Here is a 17,096-nt window from a genome sequence, read left to right on the forward strand (position 1 = left end):
AATATATATAATATATATATATTGTTATATAATGGCCCAGATTTTGGCATTTGATTATTGGGACTAAAACACATTTTCTTCTGGATTGTACCTCCAATACAATCTCGTTGATTATTTGTTCTGTGGTGGTTCAGATGTTCAGATACTGTTCGTGTGACAGAGACTTGTGGATCGTTGTGTTTACCTGCCCACTGACTGCAGATGGAAATGAGATAATAGCTAAATGTGGAATAAATCATCTTTTCTCTTTAGGTCCATGTTTAATAACTAATAATTTAAAGACAAGTATGTTCATGACAGAGTGCATTAAGCACGTGAATAGAAGCCTCTAACACATGTTATTATATTATCATCGCATTTAATTATCATTTCATGTTGTACATTTTCACTGCAGTTATACTTCTATGGAAATGTTAGTGAACAGCAACAGGAAACGTTCACAACAGATGTCAACAGGAAGTGTTTCAGCAGAGTAAAGAAAAACACGTCAACAGAACACAAATAAATAAATATAAAATATAAAGATTTGGTAAAACATCAGAAGAAAGTCACTGAAAGAGGACGATGATTGGTTGTTCAGAGACAGGAAGCGTGTTCCTGTAGCACTGCGGGGTCTACCACGCTGTTCTGCAGGGGCAGGTCCACTGAGAAGTCAGCGGGCGGAGCCTGCAGGCGCTGGCGGGGGGGTCGGCCCCTCTCTGAGGGGTGGGCAGCTCTGAGTGGTGAGCAGGAAGTGGAGAGGAGAAGAAGTAGGGATGGAGGAGAGCCTGCAGAGAGGAGGAGGACCGCCAATCAATTAACCAATTAACCAATTAATAAATCAGTCTATTCCATCTTATGGACATTTCATTGATTGTGTATTTGATTATAAGTAAGAATGTAACTACAGCTGATGTGCTTTTCTCTGTTTTATACGATAATAAAATAATACAAGGCAGTTTGATTACGTCACATTTTCTGTAGGAAACTTTGATCGGCTTTGTTCTAATATTATCTACAAGTTTTTTAGACCAAACTATTCATCGATTAATCAATTAATTAAGACAATATACAACAGCTACAATATATTACAATTATGAGTCTAGATTCAGTTTACTGAGATATTCGCAGGTTTTCTGATTGATAAATGTCTTGAATGAGTTACTGATTATAAATACTGTCGTTATAATTAAAGGGTCACTCCAGAGATTCAGTGTCTCTTCCGTCCAGTCGTCTCGTTGTCTTTTGTGAGTGGCATATTAAAACAAGCAGAGGTAGAGATCCTACATTTCCCATAATGCAATTCATTAATGACCTCTGCAATACCATCAAACACCACTAGGGGTCCAGTAACTGGCTGATTTAATTCTTGTGTTCCTGGACTTTATCATAAATACAATCCGTCGAACAGTAAAGAAGAGAGTTCCTCAGGTGGGACCCTGAGGAACTCCACCTTCTGACTCGTACCGTCCACTTCCTGTTTCCTACCTGTCTGGCGGAGCAGCGCTGTTTGGACGGATAAACCAGGAACTTGTAGAGCAGGTCACGGCCTGAGGGGGACGTGTCGGGGACGATCTCCCCCAATGGGATCGCTGGATTCTCCTTGAAGGTGATTTATTGTAATCTGGCAACTCCACGATCTCCTGGAGGGAGACGCAAAGACAGAACGCATCAACACACTTCTGCCGTCTTTGGTTTTGATGACGATGATAAATGAAGTAGATTGAATCTAACGTTACAATTGTGTCTGCAGAAAGTGAATCTTACAGGCCAGCTGTCCTGAGTTGGAGTCCCCAGCACTCTGAGGACACAACAGAGCTGCTCGATGTCGTTCTCTCCCGGAAACAGAGGAGACGAGTTCAGCAGCTCCCCGAAAATACAGCCCACCGCCCTGAAACACAAACACACATCAGGGCTTTTATTCTGAAGGGCTACAGGGACAGACTCAAGTCAGAAGGTAATAAAGATAAAGTTGTTCACTCTCTGCATGTGTCGCTATATTTATTGTTTCTTTATCAGACTCAGCAATAACGTTGGCGCCCCCTGCTGCTTGTATTTAACATTAATAAAAGGTGACTAAATGTGTTCAAGTAAGACATATAAGTAACGGTATACATTGTTTTATTTGATATTATTATTTACTTTATTCTAATTTAAATATTTGTATTTGTTATATGTGTTTGTAGTGTGAAGGTACTTCATACAATTTATATGTTATTGCGCAACCCTGTGTTGTAAAATAACTATAACTATATATATATATATATAAAATATAAAATATAGGACAGCCTCATGCTACATTCGTCACCAATTCATTGATCCAAAGTGGGTTTAGCTTTAGCATGAAGTCTAAGTAAGTATAGTCTGAGTATTTTCAGTATTACCACAGATCGACTCCCTCGTCGTACTTTCTGGCTCCGTACAGCAGCTCTGGAGCTCTGTACCATCTGAACACACACACACACACACACACATTAGTATACCAGAAAGTGACATTAATAGCTGCAAAATGTCCTGGTTATTGCAATTATAAACAAGTATATTGTGATTGTTGTTTGATTTGGAGGATTTATATCCTGTAACAGATGTAAAATCTTTTTTGCAACACATGTTAACTTTATGTTAAGGTTGTCTGAACATTTTGTTTTACATTTAAGGCTTCCATCCTTTTTTACTGTGTGACGTTTGGATCTTAGCTGTCACAAAATAAAGTCTTTACTCTCTATAATAATACTGTGTGTGTGTGTGTGTGTGTGTGTGTGTGTGTGTGTGTGTGTGTGTTGTGTGTGTGTGTGTGTGTGTTGTGTGTTACCTGGTAGCCACCTGGTGGCTGTACAGTCTCTCTCCCTCCTCACTGAACAATCTTGCCAAACCAAAGTCTGCGATCTTCAGATGACCTGAAGAGCTGATGAGAAGGTTCGCTGGCTTGAGGTCCTACGTGTACACACACACACACACACACAAAAACACACGCACACACTCAAGTCAGGTTTGGAAATAAAGTAAAAGCGGGTCTGAAATAAATCCTTCTTTCCTTCATGTGTCACCACATCTTCCTCTCACCCGGTGCATGATGTTGTTGTGATGCAGGAAGGCCACGCCCTTCAGCAGCATCATCATGTAACCTTTGACCTGAGCCGGGGTCAAAGGTCGCTGAGAGTTCCTGATCACCTCGGAGAGGTCGGAGAGCATGAAGTCAAACACCAGGACGAAGCCCGTACCATGAGGGAAGACGTCCTTCAGCTTCACCACCTGAGGAAGAGGAAGAGGAGTGTGAGGCTGACCTCTGACCTCTGACCTGAAAAAGGCTCTTTGAAGGGAAGTCGTGTCTTATAGCTCAGTTCTTTCTTTTGAACGGCTTTGTTTCATTTTTTTAGGGGTTATTAAGTTTATCTGTGATATAATCACAAGGATGGCGACCGGGTAAGATTCAAACATAATCATCCCACCAATATCATTTAATTCTGCATGTGTGGACTATGTGCACTAAATTACTACTGTTATTATCTGCATTGTAAACATTACACAAGGTGACGCCATGTCACTCTGTACTTTGAATGTACCCTCTCTAGGTAACGAGTTTTGTAAATAAAGTGCCGTAACATCACTACCTCTGACCCCAACATGACGACCTCTGATACTCACATGCTGGTTGTCCTCGATCTCCTGCAGGGCCTTGATCTCCCTCAGAGCCTGGTTGGGGATGCCGTCCTCCAGCCGCCTCAGAGCCACTTTCTTCAGAGCCACCGTCTCTCCTGTCTGACGGACGACACAAATCAACACTTTCATTATTGATAAACCAAAGTTCTGAGACCTGTGCACACATTGAGTAACTGTGGGAGAAACATTATTTGGAGACGGGCTCATGAAAGTGATAAGACTTCTGATCAGGTCCTCTGGCCTTCAAAATAAAAGTTGCTTTTTAAAAACTATTGGTATAACCATTTCAGATAGTAACATAAAGTTACAGGCTACATTCCCCATTGTTCTTGTGTTCATGCTCTAGTCACTCAGAATACTTTACACAACTTATATTTACTTTTTGTTTTCCTATTGCACTACAAGTTTGTACCTGTTTTGTAACCTGTTGTTTGCACCTTATTTATAGTCTGAATGTTTGTGAACCAGGAACCAGGGAAACACTATTTAGTTCCTCTATGCCCTGTACTGTATACAGATGGATGACAATAAAGTCTCTCTTGTCTCTCTTCTTTGTGTTGTTGACGAAGTTACCCTCGATGTGTTTGGCCTTGAAGACGATGCCGTGAGCTCCTTCTCCGATCCGACCCAGAATATTGTACTGCTCCATGTTCTCACTGCAACAACCCAAGTGTTGAACCAGTGCTGACTGAAATGTGTCAGGAAAACTGTGCAGTACTGACAGATTCAGGTATTGTTAAATCAAATCTTTATTTAAATTGTATTAATTTAAGCAAAGTTATTTAGCAGCTGTTTGTGTTCAGACAACATGATGCACTTGTCAGCAAAATGAGTGTCTAGTAAATGGTTGTTTTCCATTATACTATAAACTGGTTTAATTCGTCAGAAGGACGTGTTGTGATTTTATTATTATTTGATAAATCAGGCCAAATATAGCAATTCATCAGATGTTGTTGTGCAGGAGGGTTTCTATTAAATGTGCCTTCTGACTTTAAAACACGTACATGCATATCGTCAATAACGATGCAAAAGTCTGTGTCGTTAGTATGAAATTGTTTCTGATACAGAAAACATCATTTCGGATGCTTGTTGTAGCTTCCAGTAAATCTGCCGAAAAGCAGAGAGACTGAAGCAATAAACGAACTCCATTAATAAAGCTAGCCGTTCACTGATGTTGCACTTATCAGCTCAATAATATATGAAGCTACTAAACAATACTTCAAATTATATAAACATTATAACAGTGTACTTTGATTCGGCGTGTAAGAAATCCGCAAACAATCTAGCTTCTGTAAAGAAACACCTACTTTAAGAAAAGAAAATAACCACTGTCCCTGAACTAAGCTAACAGCTAGCTAACTGTTGGTTAACGTTGCCTTGGTAACCTGTTAGCTAAACTACCTCAGCTAAAATGTCAAATTCATCAACTTTTGTCAAATCTAAACAGCTTTTGGTTTCACGCCACATGTGTCCGACAGAAACTAAAGAGACGAGGAGTTCCGTATAATATAAAGTGCACACTTGTTCACGTACATAACATTTGTAAATAAATATGTTTAAACGAGCTAGCTAAAGAACCGTCAGCTGTCCGCCATGTTTGTTTACAGTGACGTCACGAGAAAAGTCTCAATAGAGAAACGGAGCAGGTAGAAGAGACCTGTCAACCCGTGAGATTAAAAACACTAAGTACATTATGATGTAAGTATGCAGGGATTTTACAGAGGAGTATTGTTCATGTTACTCAACCAAAATAGTTATTTTACAACACTGGTTTATTTAGAATTGTTTTTTTTTCTATTTACTCTAACTCTGTGTCTCGAGCGCTTGTGAATTTTACTTTGAAACCCGGAAGTATTTGTTAAATTACATCCGGTGCAGATCGGTGTTTATGTGAGGCTTCAGCATGCTACCTGGCTAACCGGACAGTTTCTGGATCGGTGATGACTCTGAAACGTTAACGTTAACTGTAGTCAGACATACAGCCGGTTACCGGAGGAGTTTATCTTCCTCACGGGTGGAAGATTGGATTTAAAGAGAAAAACAGAAGATGTCTTTGCCTGTTGATGCTAATGCTAATGCTAATGCTAATGTGGATCAGAAGGTTCTGCAGTATGAAAACTTCGTCAACGAAGTTCTGAAGAGAGATTTAGAGTAAGAGACACACATTAATAAATATAATATATATATATATTATTACAATCTGAAGTTTTGAAGGTAGATTTAGAGTGAGAGACAATATTAAATATAATATACAGTATTATTAAAGTCTGATTCAGTCACAGAAGAGCTGTACATTTGTTTTTAATGTAACTAAGTACATTTATTTAACTACTTTACTTTTTTAGCCTCCATTTCTGAGGGAATTTCCCGTTTTATGCCACTTTATATGTTTCTGATAATCCACAGAACACACTGCGGACAGTTTGGAGCTAATAGTCCAGAAGTACCAAAGCTTTGTTAATATACAGGGATTGCATAAATATAATATATAAAATTATAAAATATAAATTGCATGGATTTGTGTGTGTGTGTGTGTGTGAGAGTGTTGCAGATATGTTTGACATGAACTCATCTTGTAATTTTGTTTCAAAACTTTTTGTTGTGTACTTGACCTGATATATGTATTTGTTATGTACAACAGTTTTCCCCTGAGCATTTAAAAGAATAATAAAAAAAAGAATAAAATCCAATGTAATTTTTTACATAAAGGTTTTTATTATTATAGTAATTATTATTATTATTATTATTATTGTTTGTATGTTGTTCCACAGGAAGGTGTTGGAGCAGAGAGACTCAGTTTATGAGAAGATCTCGCTGTATCTTCAGCTGAAGAACACCATACAGAGTCTGCAGGTACACACACACACACACACACACACACTCAGGGAAGTGACATTTCAGTGACATCACACAACACACTTACTTACATCCTTTATACTCAACATGTGCCAAGTCTCAGTGCTCTGATTAAAGAGTTTCCTGTTTATTCCTGCACATTTACGTCACAGTATTTATTGTGTCAGAATTGTAGAAAAGGGACTCTGACAGTTTATCAGTATGTGGCAGTTTATTCAACAGAAGTAATCCTTCATTTTCTGATGATGTCAAAAATTGGAAAAGTATTCTTTGAGCAAAAATGCTGTTGAAACCGTCAGACTCTGTAACAGAAACAACTTGACGTGTGTGCGTGTGTCTGTGCGTGTGTGTGTGTTCCTGCAGGAGTCGGGCTCTCAGCAGCTGAAGACGGATGTTGATCTCGGCTGTAACTTCTTCGTCCAGGCTGAAGTGTAAGATGCTGATCAATCACAGATTTGTATCTTCACTGTATTTCTCACAGAGGGGATCACAACATCACATCGTCACATCGTCACAACATCACATCATCACAACATCACATCATCACAACATCACAACGTCACATCATCACAACATCACATCATCACATCATCACATCACAACATCACATCGTCACATCATCACATCATCACAACATCACAACATCACATCATCACAACATCACATCATCACATCACAACATCACAACGTCACATCATCACATCATCACAACATCACATCGTCACATCATCACAACATCACATCATCACAACATCACATCGTCACAACGTCACATCATCACATCATCACAACATCACAACATCACATCATCACAACATCACATTGTCACAACATCACATCATCACAACGTCACATCATCACATCGTCACATCGTCACATCGTCACATCGTCACATCGTCACAACATCACATCATCACATCGTCACATCGTCACATCGTCACATCGTCACATCGTCACATCGTCACATCATCACAACATCACATCATCACATCGTCACATCATCACAACATCACATCATCACATCGTCACATCGTCACATCGTCACATCGTCACATCGTCACATCATCACAACATCACATCGTCACATCGTCACATCGTCACAACATCACATCATCACATCATCACATCGTCACATCGTCACATCGTCACAACATCACATCATCACATCATCACAACATCACAACATCACATCGTCACATCATCACATCATCACAACATCACATCACATCATCACAACATCACATCGTCACATCATCACAACATCACATCACATCATCACAACATCACATCATCATCACATCACATCGTCACAACATCACATCGTCACATCATCACAACATCACATCATCACAACATCACAACATCACAACATCACAACATCACACATCACAACATCATCATCACAACATCACAATCATCACATCATCCAACATCACAACATCACATCACATCACACAACTTCACAACATCACATCACATCGTCACAACATCACATCGTCACAACATCACATCGTCACAACGTCACATCATCACAACATCACATCATCACAACGTCACATCGTCACAACGTCACATCATCACAACATCACAACATCACATCACATCGGTCACATCATCACATCATCACAACATCACATCGTCACAACATCACATCGTCACATCATCACATCATCACAACATCACAACATCACATCATCACATCACATCGTCACAACATCACATCATCACAACATCACAACATCACATCATCACAACATCACATCATCACAACACATCACAAACATCACAACATCACATCATCACAACATCACATCATCACAACATCACATCACATCGTCACAACATCACATCGTCACAACATCACATCGTCACAACATCACATCATCACATCATCACAACATCACAACATCACATCATCACAACATCACATCGTCACAACATCACATCATCACATCATCACAACATCACATCATCACAACATCACAACATCACATCACATCGTCACAACATCACATCGTCACAACATCACAACATCACATCATCACAACATCACATCACAACATCACAACATCACATCACATCATCACAACATCACAACATCACATCACATCACATCATCACAACATCACATCATCACAACATCACAACATCACATCACATCATCACAACATCACAACATCACATCACATCACATCATCACAACATCACAACATCACATCACATCATCACAACATCACATCATCACAACATCACATCACATCGTCACAACATCACATCGTCACAACATCACATCGTCACAACATCACATCATCACATCATTACAACATCACAACATCACATCATCACAACATCACATCATCACAACATCACAACATCACATCATCACATCATCACAACATCACAACATCACAACATCACATCACATCGTCACAACATCACATCGTCACAACATCACAACATCACATCATCACAACATCACATCACAACATCACAACATCACAACATCACATCACATCATCACAACATCACAACATCACATCACATCATCACAACATCACAACATCACATCATCACAACATCACAACATCACATCACATCACATCATCACAACATCACAACATCACATCACATCATCACAACATCACATCGTCACAACATCACATCATCACATCATCACAACATCACATCACATCATCACAACATCACATCACATCATCACAACATCACAACATCACATCACATCGTCACAACATCACATCGTCACAACATCACATCATCACATCATCACAACATCACAACATCACATCACATCATCACATCATCACAACATCACATCATCACAACATCACATCATCACATCATCACATCACATCATCACAACATCACATCATCACATCATCACATCACATCGTCACAACATCACATCGTCACATCGTCACAACATCACAACATCACATCATCACAACATCACATCGTCACCCTCATCACAACATCACAACATCACATCACATCATCACATCATCACAACATCACATCATCACAACATCACATCATCACATCATCACATCACATCATCACAACATCACATCATCACATCATCACATCACATCATCACATCGTCACAACATCACATCGTCACATCGTCACAACATCACAACATCACATCATCACAACATCACATCGTCACAACATCACAACATCACAACAACATCACAACAACATCACAACATCACAACGTCACATCGTCACCTCATCACATCATCACATCATCACATCATCACAACATCACAACATCACATTGTCACATCATCACATCATCACAACATCACAACATCACATCGTCACAACATCACAACATCACATCGTCACCTCATCACAACATCACAACATCACAACATCACATCGTCACCTCATCACAACATCACAACATCACATCATCACAACATCACATCATCACATCATCACATCACATCATCACAACATCACATCATCATCACAACATCACAACATCACATCACATCGTCACAACATCACATCGTCACAACATCACAATCATCACACATCACACACAGCACATCAAACATCACACAACATCACAAACAAGCAGCACAACATCACACAGCACAAATCACAACATCACAACATCACATCACATCGTCACAACATCACATCGTCACAACATCAAAATCACATCATCACAACATCACAACATCACACATAAATCACAAACATCACATCATCACACACATCACATCATCACATCATCACAACATCACATCATCACAACATCACATCACATCGTCACAACATCACATCGTCACAACATCACATCATCACATCATCACAACATCACAACATCACATCACATCATCACAACATCACATCATCACAACATCACATCATCACATCATCACAACATCACAACATCACATCATCACAACATCACATCATCACATCACATCATCACAACATCACATCACATCACATCGTCACAACATCACATCGTCACAACATCACATCATCACATCATCACAACATCACAACATCACATCATCACAACATCACATCATCACAACATCACATCGTCACCTCATCACAACATCACATCATCACAACATCACATCACATCATCACAACATCACATCACATCGTCACAACATCACATCGTCACAACATCACATCATCACATCATCACAACATCACAACATCACATCACATCATCACATCATCACATCGTCACCTCATCACAACATCACAACGTCACATCGTCACAACATCACATCGTCACAACATCACAACATCACATCATCACAACATCACATCATCACATCATCACAACATCACATCATCACATCATCACAACATCACAACATCACAACATCACATCATCACATCATCACAACATCACATCATCACATCATCACAACATCACACATCACAACATCACATCATCACATCATCACAACATCACATCATCACATCATCACATCATCACAACATCACAACATCACATCATCACAACATCACATCATCACAACATCACAACATCACATCATCACAACATCACATCATCACAACGTCACATCATCACATCATCACAACATCACATCATCACAACGTCACATCATCACATCATCACATCATCACATCACATCATCACAACATCACATCACAACATCACAACATCACATCATCACATCGTCACAACGTCACAACGTCACAACGTCACATCGTCACCTCATCACATCATCACATCACATCATCACAACATCACATCATCACAACATCACATCATCACAACGTCACATCATCACATCACATCATCACAACATCACATCATCACAACATCACATCATCACAACGTCACAACGTCACATCGTCACCTCATCACATCATCACATCACATCATCACAACATCACATCACAACATCACATCACAACGTCACATCGTCACAACGTCACATCATCACATCATCACATCATCACAACATGGGGGGGTATAAAATGCAGTATTAGTAGTGTTTTAGAAAATGCATCTCCTCTCATGTCTTCTGTCAGGGAGGACTCGTCCAAGATCTTTGTGGCGGTCGGTTACGGCTTTTTTTTGGAGATGAACTACGACGAAGCTCTGCGATTCATCGAGAAGAAGACGAGTCAGCTCACTGCGTCAGTTCTTCATCACGAGACACAAAACATAATCCATTTTTCTTCTGTGGTTTTATATCTGCAGCCAGTAAAACATAAAATTAAAAACAGCACTAACTTTAGTTCACGTTTGTGAAGCAGCAAGAATTTATAATAAAGTTTCAGTGAAAAGAAAAACTGAAACATCCTTGTGTGTTAGCTCGATGCTAGCTGTGTCCATTGTTGTGAGTGGGAGATGCTAACTGTGCTAACATTGTGTGTTTCAGCTTCACAGAGCAGCTCACCAAAGACTCAGCTAAGATTAAAGCCAACATCCGCATGGTGCTGGAGGTCAGTTATTTCTGCTCATATTTATCAGCCAATGTGTTATTAATATATATATATGACCTTTTTCAGTCAACTAATCATTTTGTCTCTCGAATGACAATGAATATTAATCAAATCATAATAAATGCCACTCGTCCATCAGCAGCAGTGGTCGAGGTTCTCCAGTCATTTAAAAATGGTTACGCACCCGGAACATGTCACAATGGTTAGGTTTGAACACAGAGCTGCAAATAATTAAAAAGAAAATGGCATTTGTATTAAAATAAACTTAAGATGATGGTATTACTAATAGTAATAATAGTGGCGGTCTGTTTAAGTCTCTTCTTCTTCTCTTCCTCCTCCTCAGGGTCTGAGGGAGCTGCAGGGAGTGACCGACCTGCCAGAGAGCAGAAGAAGAGACGTTTTCTAGACTTTGTTGGGCGACCGCAGGACTTTCAGATAAATAAAATAATAAAACATGGCTGCTGCTGTAACACAGGACAAACATCACAGGAGGACGTGGAGAATGAAACCTTCCCTTTAATTTGACTCTTCGTTCAGAGCATTGAAACCATGGTGAGAGTTTATTATTGTCAGTAATACACACGGACGTTCGCCGGAGAGTTGAAGGCAAAGATCCTGCAGAATCTCACTCTTTCTTTCGGTGAAATGTGAACACACAGACATGAAACACGTGTTGATGTCATCAGTGAGACTCTAGAGATCATCATCATCTGAGATCATCATCTCTGAGATCATCATCTCTGAGATCATCATCTCTGAGATCATCATCTCTGAGATCATCATCTGAGATCATCATCTCTGAGATCATCATCTGAGATCATCATCTCTGAGATCATCATCTGAGATCATCATCTCTGAGATCATCATCTGAGATCATCATCTCTGAGATCATCATCTGAGATCATCATCTGAGATCATCATCTCTGAGATCATCATCTCTGAGATCATCATCTGAGATCATCATCTCTGAGATCATCATCTGAGATCATCATCTGAGATCATCATCTCTGAGATCATCATCTCTGAGATCATCATCGCTGAGATCATCATCTCTGAGATCATAATCTGAGATCATCATCTCTGAGATCATCATCTGAGATCATCATCTCTGAGATCATCATCTCTGAGATCATCATCTGAGATCATCATCTCTGAGATCAACATCTCTGAGATCATCATCTCTGAGATCATCATCTGAGATCATCTCTGAGATCATCATCTGAGATCATCATCGCTGAGATCATCATCATCTGAGATCATCATCGCTGAAATCATCATCTCTGAGATCATCATCTCTGAGATCATCATCTGAGATCATCTCTGAGATCATCATCTGAGATCATCATCTCTGAGATCATCATCTGAGATCATCATCTGAGATCATCTCTGAGATCATCTCTGAGATCATCTCTGATGTCTGTGATGAATAAACGTCCACAGAGATCAGAGAAAAGACGCTGCAGAACTTGCCTGAGAATCATCACGTTGTTAAGTTTTCTTCAGGATCAAAGTGATCCAGTGACAGTCGTCTGCACATCCATCAGGAGCTGCTGGTAGATCATTCGGCATGCTTTTAATGGAGACACTAATGAACGTGTCTGTAGAGAGAACAGCAGCCCCTCCCTCTGACGGGGTCTCGCTCTGCTGATTGCTTTCATTTCTTCTTATCACCACAGCTCCTCTACAGACGTAATCCAGGCGTAATCCAGACGTAATCCAGTCTGGATGAAGCTACAACTGAGTTATTCTTGGTGTAAATTTCTCCTTTTAAGGACGTGACTGTTCTTCAGACAGATTGTTGGGCCGTAACCTTTTTTATGCCACCTTTTTGATTTGTTTTGGTTCATTTAAATTCCTTTTGTTAGCGTGGATGTTTGGTCAAACCTTAAAAAACTATTAAAGTCACACCACATGGCCAAAAATATGCGGACAGCCTTTTTTCTTCACTGGTTTGGTTGCAGCTCCTCATGAAGGAAATCTGAATACTTCAGCGTTGAGATGTTTCAGACGACCTTAAACATTCTCAACGTTTTTGACTTGTGAAACTTTAAAGTGAAGCAATATCTACAGTTTATTCAGGGATTTAAATGTTGTGGTTTCAATCTGAAGGAAGTATAAAGATGTGTTTTAATGTTATGTTGGTGTGTGGACACCTGCTGTGCACCGACTCTGTTGATGCGAGTTTCAGATTATTATTTACTCTTCTACACTTACAATAATACATTTTTAAATATATAAATAAATATTTAAATATACCTTATGAGTTGAGTAAACAAATTGAAGTAGAATAATTAATTAACTTAATTTAGTACCGCGACATGTAAAATTAAATAGATATAATTAAAAGTTAATGCAACAGTAACCTGAAGTCACAAAGAACAATAGATATGAAATGATTATTATTTAACAAAACAAATGTGCAACATTCACTTAATGTTTTACTGGACAATCAATTATCAAACTTTTTACTCCAGGAGAGCCAATGAAAGAGCAGCGTTTTGTTTTTGTAACACTAAAGGTCGACTTTGGAGATCTCTGCTGTAAAAACAACATGTCTTTATTGGTTTTAGTTTAATTAAAGGAAGACAAATATAAGAACCCCCACACGATGAGGAAAAGAAAGACAAAAATTCTAAATCTAATTTATTTTAAATTATAAATCTAATTTATTTTAAATTATAAATATAATTTATTTTAAATTATAAATATAATTTATTTTAAATTATAATAAACAAGGAAATAATTAAGATATGAATTAAAACATAAATTATTAAATAAATTATTTTTAAAAATAAAATATTTTAATGGTTGTTAATCATTAATTCATAGATTATAGAAAAGTATTAATGTCACTGATGGCAATTAGTAATAAAGTACTACAATATTAAAGGGTGATCAGTGGTGGAAGAAGTACTCCGACCTTGTACTTCAGTAAAAGTAACAAAACTTCATTGTAAAAATACTTCAATAAAAGTCCTGCATTTTACATAAATATAAGTATAATATAATAAAATATAAGTATTGGCATCAAAATATTTGAAGTACTCATTGAGCAGATTTTATATGAATGAATTATAACTATTGATGCGTTAATGTTTCTGTCTCTTTAATGTTGGTTTTAAATACTTTATATTCTGCTGGCTAGTTTAATCTATAATAATACATCATTCATGAGTTGATTATATTTTGTATTTATAATCTGATACTGTATATACTATAAAAACAAGACACTGTTGAGTTCAGCAGTAATGAAAACGCTCCGCTGCTCCGTCAACAACACGGAGCCTGTTGCCATGGAAACTGGATGCTCAATAGAGGCAGTGGCGTAAAGAAGAAGCTGAGCGATGACTCCTGAAACACACACACACACACACACACACACACACACACACACACCTCCTGTTTGGTCCTCGTGGACAACGTGACTGCAGCTGATTCACTGCTGACACTGTTTTTATTGGACAGTTATTTAATGAATTAAATTAAAAATGTAATTTAACCAAGAAAAACCTCGTTGAGATAGAAAGAGCCAAGCATGTTCTGAATTGCCTTATAATACATTTCATGTTTTCAAATCATTGCTTTTTTTTTTACAGGAAAGCTTTTTTCTGTCCCTGATGTGTAACCTTTGTGCTGCTTTATTTTTATTTTCTTCTGTTTTGCCTTTCTGCGCACTATTACTTTAGTTCTTATCATTGTTTTTATTGTGTTATATTTTGTATGGTATATATCTTTTCTTTGGTTTATTTTCATGGATTTGTTTGGATAAGTGCTATTACAAATAAAGTTATTATTAGTATTAGAAATAAGGACATGCCAGTGATATGACCAACCAGCCCACAGGGAGCGACACACACACACACACACACACACACACACACACACACACACACACACACACACACACACACACACACACACACATGTTTGTAAAATTTGAGTAATTGTAGAATGTGAACAAGTTCTTATACATGTCACAAAGTTCAACTTTCATTTCTGAAACACTTGTTGGCTCGGTGCCTTGCTCAGCGGCTCCTCGGCAGCAGAGCATCCTGTCCTTTTTGACGTCACCGCCCTGCTGCTGCATAAACACGCGCTGCGTCAAGTTTCCCATAAAATACCGGAAGTTACTATTTTCCTCCAAAATAAAGAAACTAACTTTTCTCATTTACATTTTATTTTTTTTACCCAGATCTGTGCTTCTATTCATGTTCTACAAAGAACAATAATACACACACACACACACACACATATATATATATATATATATATATATATATATATATAGCATATGGTAATAAAAAATAGCAGCATGTAATCTAGCAGCAAACCAATAGCAGTATATAATCAAAGTCAGTCAGTGGGGGGTATATAGGTGTGTATGTGTGAGTTTGTGTGTGTGTTGCATTGGGTGTATGGGTGGTGGGGTGTCAGGCCATGTTCAACAATTTGACATCTTTAGGGAAGAAGCTGCTCCTCAGTCTTGTGATGTGTGTGTGTGTGTGTGTGTGTGTGTGTGTGTGTGTGCGTGTGTGTGTGTGTGTGTGTGTATTGTCTCGTATCCCCTGCCAGAGGGGAGTAGTTTTAAGAGGTGGTGGGCAGGGTGAGCCGGGTCACGGTTGATATTGGAAGATGTCTTGGTCTGTTTCTCAATGTATATGATTTTATCTCATCTTACTTTTGTGATGTATTACAATATATGTTATTGTGTTGTATAGTATTGTAACATATTGTTTTGTACTGTTTTGGTTATCGAAGCATTGCATCAATAACATTGGGCCTCTAATTTGTAATAGCCTGCCCAGGGACTACATATGAAAACTATGGCACATTCACATTGAGGTGGAATCTGTAACGTTGATTTGTTTTCACTTTCCCATGTAAATAAATAAATACGTCTTATTTTGAAATCCATCACCGGAAATGTGGCTGTTTGAATGGCGGCTAACCTGACTGGTGAAAAGTAGTGAGGAGGCGTTCGTCCAAACAAACAGGAAGAAACCTGGAAAACAACTGGGGACAAATGTTTTTATATTTTTATATTTTACAAACGACTTTTCCTCCGTGTCGGAGGACTCTGGTCGGTTTCTGGTGAACTCCAGTCCGCAGTGAGCAGCGCTGTTTGG

At 38.6% G+C, this 17,096-nt stretch overlaps 2 protein-coding genes across 3 annotated transcripts; one reads left to right on the plus strand and one right to left on the minus strand.

The window, feature by feature from the left end:
• Positions 1 to 614: 614 nt before the first annotated feature.
• On the minus strand, positions 615 to 5,224 carry LOC115005791 (cyclin-dependent kinase 20-like). The gene is given in 9 exon segments (XM_029427732.1): positions 615 to 767; positions 1,468 to 1,592; positions 1,595 to 1,622; positions 1,747 to 1,870; positions 2,364 to 2,426; positions 2,792 to 2,913; positions 3,043 to 3,231; positions 3,625 to 3,738; positions 4,214 to 5,224. Coding segments are annotated over 9 exon segments (993 nt in total). The 5' UTR covers positions 4,289 to 5,224.
• A 294-nt stretch (positions 5,225 to 5,518) lies between these two features.
• Positions 5,519 to 13,892, plus strand: LOC115005793 (protein UXT-like). Of its 2 annotated transcripts, XR_003831984.1 has the most exons (7): positions 5,519 to 5,790; positions 6,411 to 6,492; positions 6,859 to 6,926; positions 11,554 to 11,661; positions 11,907 to 11,970; positions 12,314 to 12,522; positions 13,647 to 13,892. XR_003831984.1 is itself a non-coding variant. In XM_029427735.1 (6 exons), the coding sequence occupies exons 1-6, from the start codon at positions 5,687 to 5,689 to the stop codon at positions 12,374 to 12,376; spliced, it is 489 nt and encodes a 162-aa protein (XP_029283595.1). In that variant the 5' UTR covers positions 5,519 to 5,686; the 3' UTR covers positions 12,377 to 12,715. The 2 variants fall into 2 exon arrangements, 1 of the variants encoding a protein (XP_029283595.1); XM_029427735.1 differs by lacking the exon at positions 13,647 to 13,892 and having other exon boundaries at positions 12,314 to 12,715.
• The last annotated feature ends 3,204 nt before the right edge of the window (positions 13,893 to 17,096 follow it).

The sequence above is a fragment of the Cottoperca gobio genome, unplaced genomic scaffold (genome assembly GCF_900634415.1).
Source record: "Cottoperca gobio unplaced genomic scaffold, fCotGob3.1 fCotGob3_365arrow_ctg1, whole genome shotgun sequence".
Lineage (NCBI taxonomy): Eukaryota > Metazoa > Chordata > Actinopteri > Perciformes > Bovichtidae > Cottoperca > Cottoperca gobio.